General features: G+C 42.9%; 1 protein-coding gene across 1 annotated transcript; it reads right to left on the bottom strand.

The window, feature by feature from the left end:
* Window positions 1–795: 795 nt before the first annotated feature.
* On the bottom strand, window positions 796–24,824 carry HBP1 (HMG-box transcription factor 1). Its single transcript, XM_056846875.1, has 11 exons — window positions 24,780–24,824; window positions 18,890–19,082; window positions 16,602–16,836; window positions 15,901–16,033; window positions 15,083–15,194; window positions 14,882–14,994; window positions 13,884–14,040; window positions 12,291–12,435; window positions 10,030–10,356; window positions 8,412–8,553; window positions 796–1,096 (listed from the first exon to the last, which is right to left on the bottom strand). The coding sequence occupies exons 1-11, from the start codon at window positions 24,792–24,794 to the stop codon at window positions 1,085–1,087; spliced, it is 1,584 nt and encodes a 527-aa protein (XP_056702853.1). The 5' UTR covers window positions 24,795–24,824; the 3' UTR covers window positions 796–1,084.
* Between the last annotated feature and the right edge of the window lie 1,713 nt (window positions 24,825–26,537).

The raw sequence follows: 26,537 nt of genomic DNA, 5'->3' as shown, positions 1-26,537 counted from the left end.
ATCAATTTTTTGCCATTCATAAAATATACACTAATATGTTTTACAAATTTATTTGAAATAATACATGAATATAGTGTGCAAAATCATAGGAGCAACATCATGTAGACATAGACCTGACAGGTGCTGAAATTTATAGTTGTGATCCTTATACAGAAACACGCTCTATTTAGTAATATTAAATCTATGTTGTAAATGTTCACAGCAAAAGTAGCCATAAATCTAACATATCTGCTCTGTTTTTAGACAGTTGGGAGTGGGGGGGAAGAGGGAGTAAAGTGCAAATGTTGCACCTCTAGTAAGTGCAAAGTTTGTCCCCATCGAAAAAGATGTCTTCTGGCAAAATAAAACCTTTAAAATATGCAGCACAGAGACAAAAAAAACTTTTAAAATTAAATGGTGTCCTCACAAGAGCACCATTCTTTTGGGATAATATGCAACGCTCTCAATGAATTTAATCCTGGGCCATTTATCTGCAGCCCTGGCAGTTCTGTGAGCCTTTCATTTCCAACAGGAAAGAGCTCCAGCCACAAATGTAAATAGTACATGCAACGCCTCCCCAATCAGATCAAAATCTTGCTACATATAGGATATACTCTGCTATCCACTTTGCCACACGTTCTGGTAACTTTTTGGCACTGGGCAAACTAGACGTTCGTATGTTATGTCAGAAAATCCCAGCTCCCAAATTTGTAGTTAATTACATAGTTTGTGCAATACATATTAATCAGCAATAACAATCAATGTATAAACAGGTGTTAACATATTTCAAAATTCCCCTTTTTGTGCATTTTAAAAAAAAATAAACATTTATACAAAGCTCCTCTTCTTCCTACTATTCTTTAGCACCACAGGATATCCATTTTTCAAGCCTGATAGACATACATGTAGCTTGGAAGAAAAAAATAAGGCAATTTGGTTTAAAATGTTGATAGTTGTGTCTTGCTTAATCCTCTACTGTAATAAGCAAATCCTCATTACTACTGACCCAGTGCGGCCCCATACTTTATATGGTCACACCTTCACAACAAATGATGACACCTTGATCTTCCTCCACCAGGCATACAAAGAAGAATTTTGATTAATGTTATTGTGAACCCTGTAAACAAAAAAATAAAGATACTCACTTAGAAAACCGCAGAGATCAAAAATAATTGCTACCGATATAGAGATTCTGCTCATTCTTCTCCCTATAATTGATCTTCAAGATCCTAGCTCAAACTATAGCGGGTACTCTTCTTATAGGACAGGAAAGGAGGGTTCTTATTCACGGCTGTAAGGTGGTTTCAAAGCTTATTCTGCAAATATTATTAGCTGTAATGCTGTTTATAGATCTGCAGACTTAATGTTCTAATTCCAAATCCGGTGGAATCTGTCCTGACTTCAACTTGTACACGGCTCCATCTACTGTTCAAAAAAGTTTCTCTTCTCTGAGACTCAGAGGACATCTTATGAGCGGGTGTTTCTCTTCCTATGCTCAGGGATAGGCAGGATCTTAAAGACTTTCACTTCCTGTCCTGTGGTAGAAACGCCCCCTGACTTCCAGTTCTAATCCTGCCTCAGAGGGATAAGCACCATCAAAGCGAGCTCCTGCTGAGCTTTGAGCCGAGCTACCATTTCAACCTACCCTTTTTTCCTACTAAAGCCTAAGGTCTACCCTTGTCGTGTCTTCCCTGTCAAGTCTGTACCTTGTTGTCCCGCTTGTGCCCCTGTTGCCTTCCCGACCCGAGCCTGCTCATTTTTTCCCCTCACGGAGGAAAATGGCGGCAATGGAAGAGCGCTCCGGAGATGAACTTCTCTCTGGGGACGAGGCCGTGGACGCGGGACTCCTACCCCCCCGCCGGAAAAAGACGACGGAGGAGGGTGGGGGAAAGAGTAAGCGGCGCAACGAGCCTGAGGCGGCCGCCGGGAGATCAAAGCGCAGGCAGCCGGCCGAAGAAGCAAAAGCGGCCAGGGAAGCTAAAAATGGCGCGAAAAAGGCGCGCGCAGAGGAAACGGCCGCCGAACCTCCCCGTTTGTCCCTGCAAGGTGACGAGGGTGAGTGCTCTCAACCAGCCCGTAATGCCGACCCTGAAGGAGACTCTGCTACGGGCGACGGACCCAGCACAGTAAGAACCTCTCTTTCCCAACTTATGGCGGGGGGGGGGCGAGTGAACAAAACATGATTGCCTTAATGCGAAGGGCCCTCAGGGAAGAGTTTGCTCTCCTTGGAGAATCGTCCTCTAGGGGGCCAGTGAGCTCCAGGGCCTCCTCTCCCTCTAGAAGCTCAGTAAGATCAGAGCGCTTAATGATTTCTGAGCCTGCAGCACAAGGCCCCAGTACTGCCTGGCCAACTAAAGCAGCCCAAAAGGCCCGCCCAGGCTATCCCAAGTTGTTCAATCCCAGGAAAATCCTTACCCTGAGGAAGAGAGAGAGGAAGGGGAGTTCTCCTCAGAAGAGGAACAAGAAGGGGGGACCCAGGGCCAAAACCCCTACCCACGTTTATTTGCAGGGGAGGACTATCAGTCCTTCCTCTGCAAAGTCATGGCAGCCCTTGACCTTCACGAGGATGAGGACACTGAGGCCATCAAGAGCAAGGCAAAATTTAGGGGATCCAAGGAGTTCTTCACTAGACTCCAAACCAAAACAAGATCAGTGCCCTTCCCAGAGTATTTCGAGGATCTGGTTAAGGCTGAATGGCAGAAACCCATGTCTAATAAGCAAATTCCAGCCTCCATAAAAAAGCTGTATACACTGGAGCCTAGAGCCATGACTGCTGCAGGTACCACTGGTAGAGGCACCAGTAACAGACCTCCAATCCTCGGGCCTAATCTCGGAGGATGGGGCAGGCAATATAAAGGATCCCCTGGATAAAAAAAAAGGCACACGAGGCTGCAGCATTGTCTATCCAAGCGTCAGCCACCGCTGCCCTAGTGGCAAGGGCTAGCATAATGTGGATTCGAAAAATCATTGATTTGCTCCCACAGGACAACAAAAGAGTCTTGGACGGTCTCGCACGTCTCTTAAAGGCCTCCAACTTCATGGCCGACGCGACATTGGACTCTATGTCTTTTACAGCTAGATCATTGGCAGCATCCTGTGCAGGTAGGCGAGCTGCCTGGATCAGATCTTGGTCGGCAGATTGTGGGTCTAAGTCCATCCTACTGGGATACCCTTTCGAAGGGGGAAAATTGTTTGGACCAAAGCTGGACGACATCCTTGTGGAAAACAAGGATAAGAAAAAAGCCTTGCCAAAGTACCTCAAAAAGGATGGGAAACCATCTTTCTCCCATTCCTTTCATCCCTTCAGGACATCACATTACATGGCACGCCCCAGATCAGATGGGAGGCGAAACTCTTGGAATTCAGGAAGGGGAACCTTCAGGAGAGGAACCAGATTTGGAAAAGGCCCCCAGTTCAACCAAGGGGCAGACAAAGCAAGCAGATTTGCTGACAAGCAGTCCAAACAATGACTCCAATCAGGCACCGGTGGGGGGAAGGTTAAAGTTCTTCGCAAAAACCTGGACCTCCTCCACAACAGACGGATGGGTACATCGGCTGATATCCCAAGGCTACACCATCGACTTTCAAAAATTTCCTCCGAATCGTTACCTGGTCTCTCCAGTCTCCCAAAATCCGGACAAGGCCCTCAGAACGCAAGGACCCATTCAACACCTCCTGGACATTCGGGCAATAGAACACGTTCCTATTCCAGAGCAGTGCACCGGGGTTTACTCCTATTTCTTTACTGTACCAAAAAGGAACGGAGACTGGAGGGCCATTCTAGATTTAAAATTCCTCAACCGGTTTGTTCGAAAAAAGCACTTCAGGATGGAAACCCTCAGGTCCATAGTAGAGGCGCTGCGACCTCAAGCCTATTTAACATCAATAGACCTCACAGAGGCGTATCTGCACATCATGATACACCCAGCACATCGCAGATTTCTTCGATTCACGCACGGACATCTACACCTGCAGTTCCGAGCGCTGCCCTTTGGCCTTACATCTGCCCCAAGGGTCTTCACCAAGTCAACATCGTGGCGGTCTTAAGAGAGCAGGGGATCCACATCTTCCCCTATCTAGACGACATTTTGGTGAGCGTCCCCTCGGAACGAACATCGATACTCCATACAGAGACCGTCATTCGAACCCTACAACAACATGGGTTCCGGGTCAACATGTCCAAGAGCCTCCTGTTGCCAACGCAATCAATACATCACCTGGGGGCCATCATAGATACAACCCAGAACAAAATGTTCCTGCCTCAAGACAAAGTATCCACGTTACAGGCTCTAGCCAGAACCACCATGACTTCGAAATCAACCGGACTATCGTCCCTGGTGAGGCTCCATGGTAGCTTGCATCGGCGCGGTACCATGGGCACGATTGCACATGAGGACTCTTCAGTGGTTCCTGAAACCGTATCAAATCCAGATATCCCAGAAGCGGAACCCTCGCCTTACCTTAACGAAACAAGTCAGAACCAGCCTCCTATGGTGGACCAAGAGATCCAACCTAACCAAGGGCCTCTCATACATTCCAGAAGCCACGACTCAGATCTTTACAGATGCGAGCCTACAAGGATGGGGTGCTACCCTACAACATCACATCGCCCAGGGCCAGTGGACTGCAACAGAAGCCCGTCTGCATATCAACAAATTAGAGTTGAGAGCCATACACAAAGCCCTTTTACAATTCCAGCCTCTGCTGAGGAATCAGCACATCCTGATCAGGACGGACAACGTGTCCGCCAAAGCGCATCTGAACAGGCAAGGAGGGTCTCGTTCCTCATCCCTCCATGCAGAGTCGCTACTCATCCTAAACTGGGCGGAAAAACATCTTTCCTCCATATGGGCGGAACACATCAAGGGCACACTAAATTCACAAGCGGACTGGCTAAGCAGGCAGCAGCTGGACGAAGGAGAATGGACCCTGAACAAAGAAGTTTTTCAACTCCTATGCGTGAGATTCGACCATGCAGCAGGTCGACCTATTTGCCTCAGCCGAGAACCGACAGCTAAACAGGTTCTTCACAAGGTTCTTGCATCCAGAGGCAGAAGGGGTGGATGCATTGGAGACACCGTGGCCTCGGGAGACGCTATATGCCTTTCCACCACTTCCGTTAATCCCCAGAGCGATCAGGAAGATCCGGAGGGAAAAGGCCCACGTCATCCTAATCGCCCCCTACTGGCCTCGAAGACCATGGTTCCCCGCGCTGAGGGAGCTATCCACTCAAGACCCGTGGGAGCTGCCAAAAACCAGGGACCTTCTACATCAGGGACCCATCCTGCATCCGGACCCAGCGTGGTTAAAACTGACCGCCTGGGCCTTGAAAGGCAGAGGATGCTGAACTTAGGCTATTCTGCTGAAGTAGTATCCACCATGTTGGAAGCCAGAAAGTTGTCAACAAAGCGCATCTACAGCTTTACCTGGAAGGTTTTTGTCCGTTGGTGTGCGAGAAAACACCTAGATCCTCTTAATATCTCTACGGCTAACCTCCTCAATTTCTTGCAGGATGGCCTACTGCTTAAACTGAGGTCCGCCACCCTTCGCAGGCAGGTGGCAGCTATAGCTACCGTGGTCACCCACCTGGATGGATACCCTACCACTCGGCATCCTCATGTAATCACCTTCTTGAAGGGAGTTTCATACTTAACTCCTCCGACGGTTCACAGGTTCCCCACCTGGAGATTGAACGTTGTGCTCAATGCACTGACAAAACCACCATTCGAACCCCTAAAAGAGGTGTCGCTGTCATTCCTGCGTATGAAGGTCATTACCCTAGTTGCAATCACATCAGCAAGAAGGGTGTCAGAGTTAGGTGCCCTTTCATCTAGAGACAGTCTCTGCATATTCCATGCAGACAAAGTCGTCCTTCGCCCGGATCCAACCTTTATCCCAAGGTAAACTCAACCTTCCACAGACAACAGGAGTTGTCCCTACCATCATTCTGTCCACATCCGGACCATCCTAGAGAGAAAAACTGGCGTACCTTGGATGTAAGGAGAGCTCTCAAAATCTATCTAAAACGAACCAAGCCATTCAGGAGGGCGGAGGCCCTTTTCATTTCGATCAATCCACCAAACAAGGGACTACGAATGACACCTTCAACTATCAGCAAATGCATTAAGCAATGCATTCAACTATGTTACCGACACTCCAATATCCCCTGCCCACAGGGGATCACCGCGCACTCAGTCCGCAGTGCGGCGACCTCGGCGGCCTTTGATAAACACGCCTCGGTAGAAGAGATCTGCAGAGCGGCAACTTGGGCAAGCCCATCCACCTTTGTTAGGCACTACAAAGTCAACGCCTATGCCTCCGCCGATGCGTCCTTCGGGAGAAGAGTTTTACAGCAGGTGGTGGAAGATAATCCCACCCAGAAGTACAGCTCTTGAAAATCCCGCTCATAAGATGTCCTCTGAGTCTCAGAGAAGAGAACGGAGCCTTGGCTTACCTGTGAGGGCTCCTTCTTCTCTGAGTGAAGAGGACATCTTGCCCGCCCAGGGTGAAGATCAACACATTCTAAGCACCACTGCTGAACACCAAGATGCAAATACGTATTTGCCGCCATTTACTCTATCCCACGTGTGTTTTCCCGAGTTCTAACACCTTGATTGTTGTCAAGTTGGTTATGGCTACACAGTTGTTTAAATTTGTTGCCGCATGTTTTTTCATGTTGTTTAAAATCACTACTGTTATATGTTATGTGCTTTCTGTCCTAATTTTCTGCTTTGGAAGTCCTCGAACTGGAAGTCAGGGGGCGTTTCTACCACAGGACAGGAAGTGAAAGTCTTTAAGATCCTGCCTATCCCTGAGCATAGGAAGAGAAACACCCGCTCATAAGATGTCCTCTTCACTCAGAGAAGGAGCCCTCACAGGTAAGCCAAGGCTCGGTTCTCATGCTAGCTCCAGCCTCTAACAGTATAAGGAGTCCGTGATCCCATCAATGGATTAAGAGGCAGCCGACCTTCAAGACTTATCAGTGCAGTTGGGGCTCAACAAAATGCACTGACACCTGAGGCTCATATCAGTATCAAACACTGGTTTGTAGGTAGGTTTCTGAAATGGGAGGGGGAGATCTGTCTAACCTAATGAAAGACACATGGACATTCCGAGCAAGAAAATTCGTCAGCTTAAAGAGCGTTTCATTAGTTTCTTGCTCTTGTGTTATGTGGGAACAGAGCCTGAAACAACCACTGCTGGAGTGTTTTGTTTTTACCTCCCACCCTTGTCTTTTGTGTGCATCATGACATTACCAAACAATGGGATTGATCCAGCGATCTGTCAGCAGAAGGTGGTGACAGTCACAGATCTTCCCCGTTACCTCTCCAACAGTCCCTTCCAATCTAGAGATGTAAAATATTTTGACATACTGAAGCCACAGGGAAAAAAAGGGGTGGGATTAAAATATATGCAGTACTTACTTTCCTATCAAACCTTAACTTCTTTTACTGATATACCACATGAGATGCATCATTTATAATGTGTAAAATTGTACTATTTGAAACACTTATGGAACTTCAAAGTGTAAAAGCCTTAAAAGCGTAAAAGCTTATGGACTCAAGACTTGCCCATCTTGCCCAACTACACTGGCTGCCAGTTTGTTTCCAATTCAAAGTGCTGGTTATAACCGTTAAAGCCATTCACATCCAAAGACCACATCTACTCATTATGTCCCCATGCACTACCTCCCTGGTTATCAACCAAGGTCCCTTCCATTTACATTGTAGCTTCCATTCTGTGGAACAGACTCCATGGATAGGTAGGAAATCAGGCACCATAAGGCCCTTTTAGTCACTAGGGCTTTTAACAGGGTATAATTGTAGGCAGCTTGGGTGGGGTAATCTGGGGTGGGTTATTCTTTTGGTCTCAAATTGTAATCTTTTACAATTGTGATGTGCAAGTCATCTTGAGCCATGGGAAACAAATATTTTTTAAAAAATAAATAACTACTCAGGTAAGGCTGCAGTAAGGAAGGCAGCCAAGTTGCTCCCTCATCTAGCAGCACAGTTCTGCAGCTGGAAAAGATAAGAATGGTAGTTTTGCCCCCCCCCCCCACTTCTCACTGCAGCCCACCAATCCACTGGGCTCTTATTCCATGCTGAGCCCAGGGTCAAAAGAGAGTGCTGAGGAAGATCTATGTTAGCCAGCTGGTGGTGTGGTTAGAATGTCAGATAGGAGAGACCCAGGTTCAAATCCCCACTCTGCCATAAAATCTTACTGGGTGCACCTGAAGGAAACTCACTTTCTTTTAGAAAGTGAGCGAACTGCACAATTATGAAGTTTGATTTTAACACTGAACTTAGAGTTTAGTTTCTGGGACAAGCGCAAAGGCTTGAGGGTCCTGCTTTTGTTAACAAGTTGCCATACAGCATTCTACATGAACTCCCCAACTTTTAAGATTAAAATGTCAAGAACAGACAAAAGCATACTGAATTTGTTCTTTTCCGTTTCCAGCAGTCAGGATTTAAGCGTTTTTGTTCTTCAGCCAAGGCCTTGGCTTCTAATGTATACATCCGTCTTTCTTCATTTTTCATTTTTTTCCACCTGTCACCAAGTATCACACTGATGGCTCTGGAGAAGAAGCAGAATACACTGAAGGCAAGAATCTAATATAGTCTGAATAACATTTTCTGATGTCCATTTTTTTCTAATGACCCTCTCCAAGTTGGTACAACATTTAAGTGGATCCACAGCACTCTGGTTAGATAAATAGTAACTTGAAAGGGTTACAGACTAGCGTGCCAACATTTTTAAATGACAGGCCTGGAGATATTTTCAGAATTGTAACCAAACTGGATTCTGCAGCTTCTCTTTCCCACCATTAAAAAAACAACAACAAATGGCACAAATTGTTGAAAATATGCAGCTTCAGATCAACACCATAAACAGACACCAAACATCTCTAGTTCAGGTTTTCCCAAGTGGTGACTACCTATTCTGAATCTACCAGTCACTTTTGTATAACTGCTTCTTAATAGTTGTGACAGAGAGCTAGCTGGGTGTAGTGGTTAAGGTGTCGGACTAGACTCTGGGAAACCCAGGTTTGAATCCCCACTCTGCCATGGAAACTTGCTGGATGACCTCGGGCCAGTCACACACACTCAGCCTCGACCCTGGCAAGTATTTGGATGGGAGACCTCCAAGGAATGACAGGGGCGTGACACAGAGGCAGGCAATGGAGAACCACCTCTGAATGTCTCTTACCCTGAAAACCCTACAGAGTTGCCATAAGGCAGCTGTGGCTTGATGGGGGGGGGGGGGTTGTGTCTGCTAACAAAATGGCAGATGGATGCAATTAATATTTATTCTGACTATAATGGAACTCTGAAACTAAGTTTCAACTAAGGACTGGCATTATTATTCATAATTTTAATAAGCACCTTTCATTCCAGAAAGTGTACATTTACGCCTGCCAGCAGAGTCAGTATATTTTTAAGCTTATTTCAGGCATGATGAAGTTGTAGGTTTTGGAGGCAAGAAAGGGTGAAGCTTGGCTCCAGGCATATCAAAGGCAAAACACATACTTGTTAGGTATTTCAGGTGACAGACTGCAAGACACAACATACCGGAAAAGGAGCCCACCCTGAATGCAGCCTTCAATTAAAGGGTGTATAGTTATGTCTGTAATATCTATATGCCCCAGAGCTCCAATTAATGTTACTAAGCTAGCTGTGTTAATGGAATCAGAAGTTTACATTTAACTTGTTAGACAGGATGATAATAAATTGAAGAATGCATTGGGCTGGATACTACAAACTGCCAACACGAGCAATGTTGAACTAGCATCAGCTTTCCAGTGGTCACACAGGGCTGCTGGGGGAAGACCAGCACTACTTCTATCATTGTGTCTCTCCTTTGCTTTCTTTCCCCCCACCCCCTCCTCTGCTGCTTTCAAAGCAAAGCACAAACAGCAACAGAGTTTCTCCAGAATTAAATAATTTTCCACGCGGATTCTATCCAGATTAATGGAATACACAGTGGCAGGCCATAGCTGAACTCCCAGCCCATAAAATATAAAGTCCAGTTAGAAGTGTAAATAATGTTTACCTGTTATCTTTTCCTGGATACATCTGAGTATATTCTACTCTGTACTTTTTGGCAAAAAGCATGAAGGCATTCATTGGTCTTTTGCATTTGTTGGGAGAAGTGGCACTCACAGTACTTGCAGTCCCTGAGCTGTGGCTTTTGCCAGCTTTACTACACAAAGAATTGGATGACGTCTGCGATGACTGGGCAGGCCCACAGTTTGTACTGCATTCTGATCTTTCAAAGTCTTGGCTTCCTGAGCCTCCACAAGATAAAGAAGCCCGGCGCTGACGAGCCATGCTGCTTAACACATAGACTGCAGAGGAATCCATCGGTGTAAAATCGTAACTGAAACAAAGGGGGGGGGGGAGAGACCAAATTAGAAAAAAACAACCAGTGACAAGTCTTGCTTTCCTTTCAAGCATCACGTATGAACGGTTCAGACTGTTTCAGTTTGATAAACCAGGGAGCTTTTCCAATTACCCAATTCCCCTCCTTATTACAGTTCCCCACCCCCATTCCACATGGCTTTTGTCCATGCATGTCCCATGACCTTCAGCATAGCTATTTTGGCGGTCAAGAGGAACCCCTTCCACCCCTTTTCAACAGTGGAAAAGCTGGTTGAATCCAACAGTGTCCCATATCAGTCAGAGACAATTTCATCTCTTATTCCTGCAACTCTCAAGTCTATGGGTAGTACCAGATTGCCTGTCTGCCAATCCTGGGTCAGGCTGTTGCCATGTCATAGCCCCACAACACACTGGTTGCTGCAGCTTCTCCCTGACTGGGTTCATTACATTCTGGGTTTTTTTCAGACGGCAGAACTGCAATTTGATGGAGCCAATAAGTTGGCTATAGTTTCATGGAAGGACTTTGCTTTTATTGACCCACATGTATGTTGTGGAGAAGTCAGTAGTATCTGTCTCAAAATAAGGTCTCAGAAGGCATTTGCTTTAAGAGTCCAGGCCTTAAGTCAAGTGAGAGTTTACTGGGTAGGCGTGCCATGATTTCAAGGAGACAGAGAATAATAATCTTAATCTGATCTTTCTACTCAATTTCTCTAGTAACATTTCATTGTTCAGCAACTATTGTTAGGATTGTGACTGCTACTGAAGAAAAAACAAGAAAAATAATGCAGGAAACAGCCATGTACCAATAAAGAGAACCAGGTCTGCTTATCCTTGGAAACTTATAAAAGTCTGATGATATATATTATAAATGCAATCCTGAAACATAATCAGGAAAATATATAATCAACGAGCCCCATGGCGCAGAGTGGTAAGTTGCAGTACTGCAGTCAAAGGCTCTGCTCACAACCTGAGTTCAATCCCAATGGAAGTCAGTTTCAGGTAGCCTTCCATCCTTCCAAGGTCAGTAAAATGAGTACCCAGCTTTCTGGGGGTAAAGTGTAGACAACTGGGGAAGGCAATGGCAAATCACCTTGTAAATATAGTCTGCCTAGTAAACACTGGGATGTGACGTCACCCCATGGGTCAGTAATGAGCCGGTGCTTGCACAGGGGACCTTTACCTTTTAATCAGGAAGAGTTCATTTGAGTTTTCTGTTGTCTTATAAAATTATGAGAACAAGGCTATTTGCAAAGCCCAACATTAAAAGGAACTTCAAGTAATACGTAATAGAAAGATTAATTTATTCAGCTCTGAATTGGTAGTACTGCGCCTCCTAGTGGAAGAAGTCTGCTAGTTCTACAATTTTTCTATTGACACTATGGATCTCTGACGCTTAGTCAACTAAGAACAGAGAGAAGATAAATCGCTACAATAAGGTCCCCATGGCCTAAAACAGTCATCATCACATATCCTTAAAACTACTTAAAATAAAATTATGAATTATTTTAAAAACTGGATCTGAGATTGCTTTCATCAGCCTCCACTGTTGCTCAAGAAACATATTATACGAAGCAAAAATTTAGTGTCAGGGAAAAGCCTGGACTTCTGGATTTTTTTATTAACTGAAGGTTAAGCCAGAAAGTCCCTATGTAGATTGGGAACAGGATGGGGGGATTTCAAGCAGCAACACAACAGGAGAAGCAAGGTGCTGTCAGATGCTGTTAGGTGGAAATTCTTCCACTGGCAGAAAACCACCAGCAGATCTATGCCAATATCAGGAAAATTCCTATTTTTTTCCAACTTGAACCTTGCTTCTTATACCTATTGTATTCTCATAAATTAACTACTACTTCCTTCTGATAAATCCCTGAATGCTAGCTTGGCCCCTCCTTAAAGATTAATTTAATTTACAAAAACAGAAAACAAAGTTACCTTTTGAATGTATCAAAAACACCTGAATCATCGAAGTTAATGGCATCAGGGTGACCAGGAGGTAGACATACATCTCCAATATGCATTTCACAGCATGGAATGCCATGCTGAACCACAGTCAGGCTTGGATAAAAAGATGACCAACCTGAACAAGAAAAGGGGGGAAAACAATCAACAGTCTTGCTAACCAGACCCTCATACACACACATCCTCACTTCTAGCAAATTATGTACACACAGAGTTTCCTAATACTGAATCTGAAAAAGATTTTAGCCAGAAGTAGAACTTGGTCATTTTCATTGTTGTTCATGAGTTGGGATTCTATGAAGAATAGTAGAAGATAAGGAGGATGAACCATTTTGAAGTTCTCCTTTCAGTTCACTCCCCCTCTCTCTTCAGTTAACTCTCTCTCAGCATAAATCTACTTCACAGAGTTGTTAGTGTGAGAATAAAATGGGAAAGAGAAAAACATTACAAGCCACTTTGGGTCTCCAGCGTGGAGAAAGTTGGTTTAATAACTAAATAAATTCCCCTCCTCCAGGATTCTTTTAACGCTTAAAGGTTTCCCCATCTATTTCTGTTTCGACTCTCAACATTACATGCTCCTGTCTTCACCAAGCTAAAATGTGGGGATTTTTTAAAGTTCAGGTTGTTTTCTCTGTATCTGGGGAGTATCAAGTATGTACAGACCCCTCTTCACCCTGTGAGCGGCTTGGCTTTCCTGCTTTTGGGATGGCCATGGGGATGAGGCACTTTAACTATTAGATATAGCAATATAGTATATATAGCATCTACAGCTAGGCATTAGGAATTAGAAATACATAAAGAAGTCCTGCCTGGTGACTCATAATCTAAAAGGCCCAGTACATACAGGGGAGGAGAAAGGAAAGAAGCAGCTTTACAAGATTAACATTTTATCTAAAATAAGGCAAAAATGTGTCTCTTTCTCCCTCTCATATTAAATGCTTTGGAAAACCCATTTTGTTAATCTGAATGGGTAACCCAAGACAATCCCAAGGAAACAATATTCCGATTTAAAAAGTAAGGGTTTTGCTTGGGGTTATTATAAAAGTGACTGTTAAACATTCTCTTTGATTTCTACAGACAGTCACCACAGTCTTCAACACATGGTACTGGGCCCTTGCATCACTGAATAAAGTTTATGGCTCAGTGCAATATAAGCACAGGAAATGTGGTCACAGCAAAACCAATTTTATGCAGTTACGGTGGGACTGTGAGATAATTATAAATACTGGACAATCATATTAGACATCATTATAAAACAGATATATTTATTTGAAGACTTGAAAGACTTGATACAAACAGAAAACACGTTTCGGGTTAATTCAGTGATAAAAATAATAACTGCAAGAGTTGGGAAGCATGTCTTACTTGCTATAGTGAGTCACTAGTTAATATCACTTTAGAATTTAAAAAAGGAAAGAACGGGAAGGGGAAGATAGCAAGTATGCTGTGGAATATGTCAATAAGAACACTTTCCTTTTGGATTGCTGAAACAGACTGTATAGTGATGTTCCAATTTCTCATCAAGCATTATAAAGGATAGTTGATAAGAGACAAAAAAATTCTTACCTTTATTTTTAACATAGAAAGGGTGATCTAATCTGCACTCCACAGTAAGCAAGCCATCTGCCGCTGTGCCAGGATCAAAAGTCAATTTCAGTACTGACTCACCAAATGAAACACTTTCCTCATGAGAGATCAACTTCAAACCATCAGAACCATATCCCTGTAAAATGCGTGTGTGTTAGTTACTGAAGAAACATGTGAACTTATAGATGCCACAAATCTTATGGTTTCCTGCTAATTGAACGTGGATCAAGATTATCAGAAAGCATAGTCCTAATACAACTTTTGGGAGGGGGGAGATTTGAGGAAACAGGTACTTTATCTTCCCCCAAACTTCAGGACTCGGGCACTTTGTTTTCAGTCACTCTTGGCCCACTTTCAGTTAGATACAAACTACCAGTATTTGACTGCACATGAAACAATAATTCTGGAAGCAGAGTTTTCCCATTAGAAGTACAGCCATACTATTTTCTACTTGTCTCCTTGTATAAACACTTTCCACCACCACCATGAGCACTTGAGTAGCAAACCTCAACTGTACACCTCTTCCTCCTCTCCTCCTGACCTTCCTACTTGCACCAAAATGCTATCTTTAAGTTCATGCTCTTTCTCACTTGAAAAAATACAGCACATCACTATGGTGTCTGCTCATAACATGTTTTCCCACACTCATATATACACACTCAGTCTGTCTCTGGGAGAGATTTTGTAAGGTCAGCTATGCAAAATTAGCCTTGTAAGCCTTCACAGGTCAAAAGGAATTAAGAACCTCCACAGGTTAAAATGAACACAGAATTTAAGACTCAGCCAGTTCGTGGATCATTGGGCTCCACAGGGATTGCAGAAAAAAGTGCATCTAAAAGCATTCTGAATGTTTCTCAGTGCTTATTTGTGGAATCAATCTGAGTATGTGCCTTCCACAAATTAAGTAATGCAACAACTGATAAAACATAACTTTTATGTTATCTATTGCAAAAGAATGTGAAAAGCACACGGCTTACTTTGTAAGCACCCACTGAAACATCAGCTTCATTTTCAAATCTTGCAGACCTAGCAAAATCTTCAACATCCTGCCATTCCTTACTGCGTCGTTTGTGAAAGCATAAATGTGTGCCTGATGGTTTAAAAAAAGTTATTTAGAGTCATATAAAAGATAAATCTCATTATTAAACCCTGTCGCCACAAAATGAAAGGTATTTTACCTTTGAGGAAACAGTGCCAAACAGTTGGAGGCCAAGAATGGCACCATCCTAGATCATCATCATCTGATAGTGAAGACATACAGAAGATGCCAGACTCTGATTCACTACTTGTCTATGGAGAAAATAAAACCAGAATTAGGGTTTTGAATTAATGTTTACAGGAAGGACTGTACAAATGCTTGTCCACATTGTTCTCTGCAAGGGGAGACACCTTAGGAGTTTCCTGTCTTTTACCAAACTGTGCTGGTATCGTTCCCCAAGTATTTGTAATAGTACCTCTCTTATCTGACATGTCATAGTCACGTTGCTTCTGGCCAAACCATACCCCCTTCCCTTTCATATTTAAGCATGAGAAACATTCACACGCTTTGTCCATCAATCCAACCCTACAGGGCCATATTCCATCTCTCACAGCATGGAGAGGCAGCTGGTAAGAACGGCATTTGGAACACACAACCAGGGTAATCAGAAAAACACAGGGTGGTGGGCCTTAAAGCACAGCACATATGAAACTAAGAAGGCCTGGAGAGCTTCCAGCAAAGGATCAAGCTCTTGCCCAAGCTTTTATGTAGTACGTTTTGATTGGCTTAGGAATCAGAGTGCAAACCCTTGCATCGATTGACAGCACAACCTTCTAGGTCTTTTGCTTGGTTCTTATCCAGAGCTTACCCTCTCTTTTTCATCTACTTGCCCTGTTCATCTATTTGTTCATTGCTGAACAGGCAACCAACTAAAACAAGTAGCTTACAAAATAAAACTATTACTAGTTCCACTAAGTTTTTCTCTGGCATTCTCCTAGTTCAATAAATATAACTTACCCTTTCATGTCTGACTGATGTTTCATCTATGTGATGCTTGGGAAAACCAGAATCACCCTGAGAGGATGCTGGTGGAGGACGTGCATAGGAATGTAAACTTTTGCTTGTAGCTATTAGGTGAACAGGTGATGATCTAAGAAAGAATTTTAGAATAAGCAGGAATAGGTGACAGAAAATTATGCTGCTTGTATTTTTATAAAGGAGTGGGCTTTTATTCTACATGCAACATTTCAGGCAGGTAGGGTGGGGGAAGAGAACTCAGCAGACTCCAGCAGCCTTCTCGTGCTGATACCCGACAAAGAGTTTGTACGCTTACGCTGATTTTTTTCATTGTGAAATTAGGAAATCAAACTTTCAAGACAGCTAAGTAATGAGAGATGTACTAAATTTAAAATCTCATGTCAATCTTGGTCAAGCATTCAGTTCAACCAAGTTGTTTGTCTCTTAGCTCTCGTTCTAGCACAACAAAATAAACATTCCCTAAGCTCTTTGTGATGCTGGAATCACATTTAAATTGTACCAGGGATAAATAGCCACATCAGCTATAGGCAACCATCCATGCAAAGATGTTTCAGCTGTCAGACAGGAAAGAGATCATCATCAAGGTGAAAAAAGACAGTTCATTATGCTTGAATGCAAAACCACGTAGTTGGTTTTTAAACAATGCTTCCAGTTCACAGATGGATAAGTTCATATTGTACCTGTTATAAAAAGAGCACTGCATAAGAGGACTCTGTGGACTAGTAGCGATATTTGCTAGTTCTGTCAACCAATTCACTCCATTTTCATAAGGATAAGCACTTTCCGAACTACTGCTTGCGGTATGTTGGTTCCATGAAGGCCTTGAATATTCCTGGTGTGAAACATCTGCACTCAATTGAAAAAGTGCAGAGGGGGTAGAATCAGTATGAACAGCCTGCAGTTCAGGAAGATCATCTGCAAAGAAGTGCACAAGAAGTCAAAAATTAATTCCTCTGGCTCAGGTTTACACAACATGGCCAGAACTGACTGCTGTCCCTGCCTTGAATATCATCTGAAATCCTTTGGGGAGATGGGGCTTTTTCCACATGGAGCATGGCACTCAGACTGCATAATGTAGGAAGGGGGCCCAGGAACCATCCCCAAACCCATCGAAAGCAGACATCCTTCCTCTTCTGGGATGCAGGGGCATGTGGTGCCAGTCTCCCTGCGTGTCTTACAGACCCATATAGACCTAAAAACACTGAGTGAATAGCAGGGGCAGTGAAAGCCTCATGTGACCTTGCCAATGAATTCACACAGGAGAATGGTTAACTTAGTGATGTGACTCTCTTGTAGTTCAAGTCTAACCCTCAGAGTGCCTGGAGTTGTGCATCCTTGCCATGGAAGAACAAGAGAAAAGAGACGGCCTTCATTCAAAGATCACAGCACAGCATTCACTTGTCTCCTTATCCCCACTTCTACTCTTCCAATTAATTCCCTTTCACTACTCGGTACTAACAGTAGTAAACGTACTAGGACAGGTTTCAAATAGCCCTGCATGTTAATTCGGTCTTGGTTACATAGCAGAAATTGTGCAATTAAGCATTGGGGGGGGGGAGTGGCGAATTCACACATGACACTTATGCACTTTTCAGCCCTTCTCCCATTGTTGTGTGAAAACCAGAACAACCATTTCAAATGCATTTGTACTGGGTTTCTGAATGAACTGATGAACTGTTTCTCCTCTTTGCAATGTATGTGCTATTTCAGTTTTGCAGTGACGGACACGATGTAGGCTTGAGGGACACAAGGAAAAAGAACAGTGTGAAGAGTAATGGAAGAAGGCTGAGTAACATCATTGACAAGCTTTCTTTCAAGGGCTGATAGCAAGTTACCTTTTAAGAAACGAAAATAAATAGTACATTCAATTACAACAACTATAATCTGTCTGATTTGGACATCTGAACATATCGTGGTTAGGGGAAAACTGAAAATGGAGAAGGGAATCAGTTATATTATGATCCCAATTATCCCAGTTGATCCTATTAAAAAAGGAGATTTTAGAATAAGTAATTAAGGATCTCTTTGAAGAAATCTGATAGATCCCTCAAACCTCTCTGGAAACAGGCAGAATAGATAAGTGAGTGTTCTGTACTTGATTAACGGGATTCAAAAGGATGCAATATCCACAATCTATACTTTTTTCAAGTCTAGCATTGTTTGTCATTCTTATTCTTAAGCATTATCTGGACAAGGTTTGTCTTTGGACATTATCTGCCCTAGTTCATGAAAGCTACCTCAAATTCCTTAAGAACAAACAACTGGGCTCACAATAAATCAATAGAGAACACAAAGCAAGATTTATGCACTACTTCATCCTCACAATGTATTTGATTGGAGTACATGCCTCACTGAGATAGAGCTTAATGTGAAAGTTCCTGAAATAATTTAGAGTAATGCTCATATGATTTTGAATGGGGGACAGTAATAGCCAGTTTACTGATAACCCTTTCAGGCTAGTATTCTCAGCTGGCGAGAGATGTCATGCTTTTCAACACAGAATACAGTTTTCTAAAATGTGGAAATCAGAAGGCATCACTTAGTACGAGGTATCTACCAATTGTGGCTAAACACCCGCTACATGCATGCAAATACACTGCAATGATTATAATGCTAGTTGTGGCCCTCCAAGTAACAGCGTTTTTGAAAGACGGGCTATGATAAAAAGAACTATGAAACTAGTCTTGTGAGCCCAAAGTTCATGCTGCCAAATGGCAAACTGAAGGGAGTTTCTATGGCACAGGGACCAGCTGTTCAAAGAGAACACTGACAACGTTTAGTCATGACTCCACAAAGCCCAAGCATGACTCCAGCCACAGTCTCTGGACTGAATGACTTCTCTACATAAACAAGAGAACTGGTATAATTCCCATCACATATGTAGTCCCTACTGACATCTATTGGAAATCCCCTGCATGGCATAGGCAGACTCTCAAATGACTTTGAGATAGCAAAAAAAAGGATTTACCAAGCTCCATGTGCTCATCACAAGATGCATATCCAGGAGAAGATGGGAGGGTCTCGTTACACTTCAATAGTTCCAAAGATTCATTCATCCCTGAAGCTCTCTTATCCACCACCAACAGGAACTTCTGTACTGTATTAGGCATCTGATTAGACTTCAATTCCCAAACCATGGTAGGATGTTTCAAATTATTTGACTTAAAAAAGGACAAAGAAGAATTACTCATAGCTGCAGAAACTACTCTGTGACCCTAACCATCTGGATATATTTTGTTATACAACCTGTTGTGGTAATCTCCCCACCCTTCCTACATTTCTTTGAATGGTAGGTCATGTTCTAACTGAATTCAACATCTCCCAAAGTGAAACAGGCGGTTATTTTAAAGCCTGATGTGTCCTACAGTCTAGGAAACACTGCCCTTTCCTATAGTTCAATTATCTACTAGCTTTTCATCTAACAATGAACTAAAGCAACAAACATGATTAGCAGCTACTCCCATTAAATATTATTGTAACCATAGATGTACATGTAAGACTGCAATGTATAATTTACAAGTTAAAACCAATTAAAATCAACTAAGTCATCCACCATCGTCCTCAAAATACTTAAGTCACCTGTCAAAACAGTTATATTGAAACAAAATGTAATGAAACATAATATAGAGTAATATAGAGTACTTCTGTATGATGGAAATGCCAAGCATCAGGTTATTTACTAATGTGTTACTTGCACATAATTTATACTAACATATTTTAATTCTATATCCCAACTTATATTTACTAGTTACATCCCTTAAACAGTTTCAGGTGGGTAGCTCTGTTAGCACCTAAAGACCAACATTTTTTTCACAGGATATAAGCGTCTGTGAGTCTACGCTTACTTAATCAGATACAAATGAAAATGAAAATCCACCAGCCTTTATATCCGGGTCCAGGGTGGATTTGATTTGAATCAAACTGTGATCTAAATCATGATTTAAATCACTAGTCAGTAAGACCTGATTTAAATCATGGTTTTTTATGAAAAGATTCATTCTTGCTGGTATAATCTTAATATTTACAACCAGATGAAGGTTTCATTTTTACAATACTATAATAACTTTTCAGATTAGTTTTACAGTTATATCAAAAATTACTGATTCAGTTATACTATTTGAAATACATAGATAAATAATTATGAAATTATTACAAGGTGAACTATTTCCAGTTTCATTTGGGCCACCAGACCTTGCATTTGTTAGGGCTGGTGATTGATATATATCAGGACAAAGCTGGCATCTTTATTTATGGCAGGCCCTGATCCCACAGTCCATGTTAGGAGGTGCTTTATTGTAAGTGGGAATTTAAGGTTAGCGGACTATCTTTGGGGAAGAAAAAGTCGGCCTCCCAGTGCCTGAGAGGAATATCATTATCCAGCACAGGTTGTAGCTTATGAATGACACATTGAACCAGCGTGAGTTGTATGTGACCACCAATGGTGTTTTGTTCCTGATTTGTTTGGGCCTATCTTGTAGCAGGTACCCCTTGGTATCATTCTGGTTTTGTTGATTTATTTCCTTACTATACCAGGTGAGTGTTGTAATTCCAAAAATGTCTGTTATAGATCCCTCAGGTGAGAATCTCAGTCAGAGGAACAGGAACAGACGTGGCTGTAGTTTAGAGCCTGGCTGTAGAGATGGATTGTTTGATGTGTTTAAGATAGTAACTAGCAGCATGTAGCTATATTTGACAATAGGTTTCCAGTATAAGGTGGTGATTATGCATACAAAGGTATCTGTACAGCAGTGTCTAAACATTTTCTTATACCAGCAACCTACTGATTGCCAAGCATACGCAGTTTCCAGAGTCAGTTAAAACTGTGCTTGTTCACCTAGGCTTTCTGTTCATTATAGTTTTTTAATATAATTTTTAGAATCATAGAATTGGGATACAGGCAATCTAGTCCAAACCCATTTTACCATGTGATTGTTTACACTGTTCTCTAATTGCTTGTTAGCAGCCTTTAGCATAGTTAGAGGAATAAGAAATTAAATAAATATAGATGCCTAACATAATGGCAACCATTATGGATAAGTACCACATAAACAAAGTTTACCAACGTAAGATCAATTTTCCTCAATCTTAATTTGCTTTTTAAAAATTTAAACCTTTTGTGTGTAATCACAAGAGCTACATTAATCTTTCTTTATATATGAACGTTAAAATTCTAGAAGTGATTTGACTCTGTGATCTAGGCAACAGGCTAACACTACAAACAGGAAGAGCTGACAATAAATCATATGACTTTTTATAAGGGACTATTCACAGAGCTAACATTTGCTGAATAAGAAATATCAAACATACCCACTAGACAAACAGTTCACCATTATTTGTACAATGATCAAGCTTTTGGGGGGAGCAGATTAAGCAAATCTATTAAAAAGCTGCAAATACTTTCAAGTGACTTTGGGTCAGGAAGTAATTTTTTCTTCAAGCCACATTGGCCAGGGATCCTGAAGGTTTTTTGTTTTTTGGGGGGCCATCTTCTGGGTGTCACTGGGGGTGTGGGGAGGAGGTAGTTGTGAATTGCCTGCATTGTGCAGGGGGTTGGACTAGATGAGCCTGGTGGTCCCTTCCAACTTTATGATTCTATGGTTTTAAGAAATGAACAAAAAAGTACAAAAACAACAACAAAGTAGTTTTTGAACTGTTATGCTCTTGCTTTGCTGCCTACACAAGCAGCAGAATATGAATGGCCGTATGATAGATTGTCAGGTGCCCTCACTGATGGTCAGTGCTCAGAAGAAAAGTTGGGAAAGAAGTTTGAGTTTGTTTATAAATGTACCTAAAGGCAAGGGTTGCTGTATTCTGGAAGCACAGTCACCATGTTGTTGTTAGAGGTATATATTTCTTAACAGGACCAAGCTCAACCAGTTCAGCAGGTTGGAAGAAGTCAGTTCTGCACAGCATTGACTGGATGAGGATTTTAACATCTTATTTGTACTTCTCCCATTTCTACCCCATGTAGTTTTACAGTCTCTAAAAAATGGCCACCAAGACTAGATTAATTCATGCCATCATAATCCCTATTACTATGTATGGGTGTGAAAGCTGGACAGTGAAGAAAGCTGTTAGGAAAAAAATAGATTCCTTTGAAATGTGGTGTTGCAGGAGAGTGTTACGGATTCCGTGGACTGCCAAAAAAACAAATCAGTGGGTTATAGATCAAATCAAGCCTGAACTGACCCTAGAAGCTAAAATGACTAAACTGAGGCTATCGTATTTTGGTCACATCATGAGACGACAAGAGTCACTGGAAAAGACAGTCATGCTAGGAAAAGTTGAGGGCAGCAGGAAAAGAGGAAGACCCAACAAGAGATGGATTGACTCAATAAAGGAAGCCACAGCCTTCAATTTGCAAGATCTGAGCAAGGCTGTCAAAGATAGGACATTTTGGAGGACTTTCATTCATAGGGTCGCCATGAGTCAGAAGAGACTTGACGGCACTTAACACACACACACACACAAAATGGCCAGGGTTTGAAAAACACAATAAAACAGAACCCTAACAATTTTTTTTAAGATGGAGACCTGTCAGGGGAGAGGAATCCAGAAATAATTAAGCATACAACTCAGACATTTTTTGTCAATTGCAACAGGAAGGTAAGGGATGGCTCAGCTCACCCTGCAAAATTAAAAACCTGCACCAACTTAAAAAAAAAAACAGACATCTATTTCATTTAAAAGATGCAAATATGACCACTTGAAGTAAAGTTCAAGAATCTTTACTCTTACATGATGAGTTTATGCATCTTAAGACATTTGTGTGAACACAGGGCTTTTGGCTGCTCTCTTTCTGATTATCTCCAACAGAAGTATAAATTACTTATTAATTTTTAAAACACACAAATTCACTCATTCATGCACAAGACGGGTCTTGCCAAACTGCATTGTATAGAACTGTTGCCACACTGACACTGTGGGACTTCCTTTCAAGGAAGATGGGCCTGACTGATTCCAACAGTAGTCCATAAACAAGTAGAAAGTTAGTTTTTTCATGTTTGTCTTATTGGCGGCAAAGCGAAGTTCCGTTGAACTGTGTTCTGTTGGACATTACCATCAATGAGTATTGTTTACTGCTGCTACTGGTTTCTATAATACTACTGAATTTATATTTTGTCATATTAAAATCTGTATTATGTTTTTATAGCTTGCACATCACATTAGGTATCTGTGGGAAGACAGCGTAATTTATAAACATTATAGAAAAATAAAGAGTTGCTGAGTACTACGCGCTCTTTTCGTTTTAATCACCACCCAGCCTCCCAGAAGAAGGAAGGTGGCTAAACTATATTGTATGGATGGCCTTTGGTGTAAATTGAGATTCTGGTGGTGATCCATGATTGTGGAGATCAGCTAGTTTGATGCTGATGTGAAGTTGTTATAATGGGTGTTAATGTTTATGTCTGGAAGCTCTGGTTGGTGATCTTGCTAGGAACATGGAGAAAGGAGGGGTGAAGATGTTTTAATAATGAGGGCACAAGTGTGCCTGTTGAAAATATACAGCCTGGTGCAAAAGATGTCAGAGTTGTCTGCAAGCAGCCAATATTCCCTACATGCCTTTCAAACCCACATTTTCATTCCCCAGCTTGTAAGAATCAGCCTTTGTATTATTTGTTCACATCTACCCCACCAAACATACAAAACTGCCTTATACCCAGTCAGTCTCTTGGGCCTTTTGCGGTCAGTATTGTCCACTCTGACAGTGATTCTCCAGTGCCTCAAGAAGATATCCAGCAGAATACTTATTAATTCAGTAACTCATTTTAAAAATATTAGATTCAGGTATCCATTCATAAGGAGGGAGCAGGTAAAACTATAGTGTGCAAAGATTTATTCTCGCTGGCAGCAGCTCTCGGGGATCTCAGACGGAGGTTTTTCACATCATCTGCTACCTGATCTTCCGCATGTTAAGCAGGCACTGAGCTATAGCTCCCTTATACAAGACACAAACTTTACACAGCGCCCTAAACTGCCAGGAGCGCAGCACAGCTGCATGTTTACCTAATCAACACTTCCCACTGTTACATAAGACAAGAGAACAAGGCGGGTAGGCAAGGGCACTCGCCAGGTCTCATTTCCCACCGCCTGAGGCTCCTCCCTCCGATCCATCACGAATGCCGCGCGCACAGCACGTTGGCGGAATCTCGGCAACGCGCTGCCAGGAGGCGGGTGGCAGCAGGGCTCACGCGCAGCGCCACGAGCAGCCAAACGGCGTAGGGAACGGAGCGCGGAAAGGGGCGGGCTGCCAAATCACCCCCCGTCACTCATTCTGCGGCCCGCCCACTTTCGGTCACATGACCCCTCAAGCCTGGCAGAGGCCCTTGTTTATAAACTTTTCTTCCCCGCCTCCTCTTGGGGCAAAACGGCGCATGCGCCCAAAGGCTCATTCATTCAGAAGTGCGTAACAACAACCAGGGAAGGTGGTGGGGGAGGGGTGCGGCCCCCCCACAGTGGAAAGGGGAACTTGGCCGACGGGAAGGGAAAGGGGGGGTTCGGTCCCGCTTCCTCAAGAGGCCCGTTTTAGCCACGGGACGGGACGTCGAGGAAAGGGAATAGAAAGTAAACACAAAACAAGCAGATTTTTCCTCAGAGTGACGTCCGCCTTTCGCAGGGGACTACAATTCGGACCGTTTTTCCCATGAGGGAACTTGGCAAACCTGTCCCAACGGTGATCAGAAACCGTGCGCCCCACTTTCCCCCATACTTTTAGAGGGAAGCCCCTCAAGATTAGGACAGCCCTGGAGCGGGGGGGCGAGTGAAAACAAACATTTTACTGCTGAATTAGCCTCCTCTCTCCGCATGCCATTTCCCACGCTCCCCACACTCCAACCGAAAACTTCTGAGGTACTTACCAATCCCGTCGCCATTACAAGACTCCCTTCAGCTTTTTCTCCCCTCCGCCCTTTCCCCCCCCCCGTTTCGGGGAAGCCCCGCCCCTTTCCTATTAAGCGTCTCATCCTTAATGGCTGAATCGGAGAGCCTTTATGCTACTTTCTCATCTCATTGGATGGGATGGGTGCCTGTCATGTTTCATTCGTGGAAAATAGACTTGTTTTGCTGTCCTTCGTACACCTGATTGGATAAATTGTTACGCCCGTCAGGTCGAAATAAGGAATCCAGACTGGTTTTTACCTCCCACCCCAGCCGTAGAGGATTATGGGATTTGTTGTTGCTCCCCTCGGCATAAATCCGCTAAATAGAGAGGTGACGAACAACAATTCCCAGAAGGCGCTTGGGTGATGGTAAACAAGACTCTTAGAGACACGTGTATTTATGCATAGCGCAGATTTCGGCCCTAGGTTCATCCGTTACGCTAAAAACACAAGAATAGCTGTCGGGAAACGTCCTTGTTTTGTTTTCTCCTGCCAACTATGCCTAGGATTTGGAGAGACGACAAAGAGTGTTGCGGCAGCGTCAAAAGTAATAGGATTATGATGGCATGCACCTTCCTGGGCATTTAACCAGATTGTATTAATTTTTTCGTTTTATATCCCGCTCTCACCCACCAGGGCGGGTCTCAGAACGGCTATCAAGTTTAAAATATCCATAATAGGTACAAATAACAATACATAATAATTGAATGTCAAATAGTAACAAAACCAGGTTTCAAATTCCAACTGTGGTCGAGCCACTATAATAGCGGCTCTACAAGAAGTCCAAATGGCGCAGGCAAGAACAGCCTTCAATTGAACCAATTCTGCTCCCCAGCATTTGAGAAAACAAGGCGGGGAAGAATCATGTGTGATGCATGAATCACGATCTTGGCCAGAAACTGCATATACATTTGCACAAGGTAGGGGGGGAAACACACTAAACCACAAAGAAGTGTATCAGATGCAACCTATTAAATTTCTACGTATAGCTCAAACCTATATACGATAGGAACAATGACCATTCACAACAGTAATAGCTGAATGTTGCTAGCCTGGCTAAACTAATTTAACACCTGTAGTGTAGGTAAAAGGTAAAGGTCCCCTGTGCAAGCACCGGGTCATTCTTGACCCATAGGGTGATGTCACATCCCGACATTTCCGACCTAGGCAGACTTTGTTTACGGGGTGGTTTGCCAGTGCCTTCCCCAGTCATCTTCCCTTTACCCCCAGCGAGCTGGGTACTCATTTTACCTACCTCGGAAGGATAGAAGGCTGAGTCAACCTTGAGCCGGCTACCTGAAACCAACTTCCATTGGGATCAAACTCAGGTCATGAGCAAAGCTTTGGACTGCAATACTGCAGTTTACCACTCTGCGCCACGGGGCTCCTATAGTAGTGTAGGAGGAACCCATAATCATGACTGAGATCCAGATGGACAGTATCAAGTTTAATGGTAAATGCCAACTTGGCAGTAGTCACTCTGCAGTGTCCCTTTAGAAATTCTTAGGAGAAAAATTATGACTTTCATACCACCAACATATCCCAACATCTCTTGCCTTGAAAACCCAATGAGGTTGCCATAAGTCTGTTGTAACTTGACGGCAAAAAAAAGAAAAACTCTAGGTGACAAGTACCATCTTGATAACATTTTCCCCTTTACAATAAATTCACTGTAAACATTTATCCTTGTGTGCACAAAAAGCTGCAAATGGCAGGGTTGGCTGAATACCACAAGTC

The sequence above is a fragment of the Euleptes europaea genome, chromosome 3, assembly GCF_029931775.1.
Source record: "Euleptes europaea isolate rEulEur1 chromosome 3, rEulEur1.hap1, whole genome shotgun sequence".
Taxonomy (NCBI): Eukaryota; Metazoa; Chordata; class Lepidosauria; order Squamata; family Sphaerodactylidae; genus Euleptes; species Euleptes europaea.
Note: the sequence above shows the minus strand (reverse complement) of the source record. Positions and strands in the feature narration are given on the sequence as shown.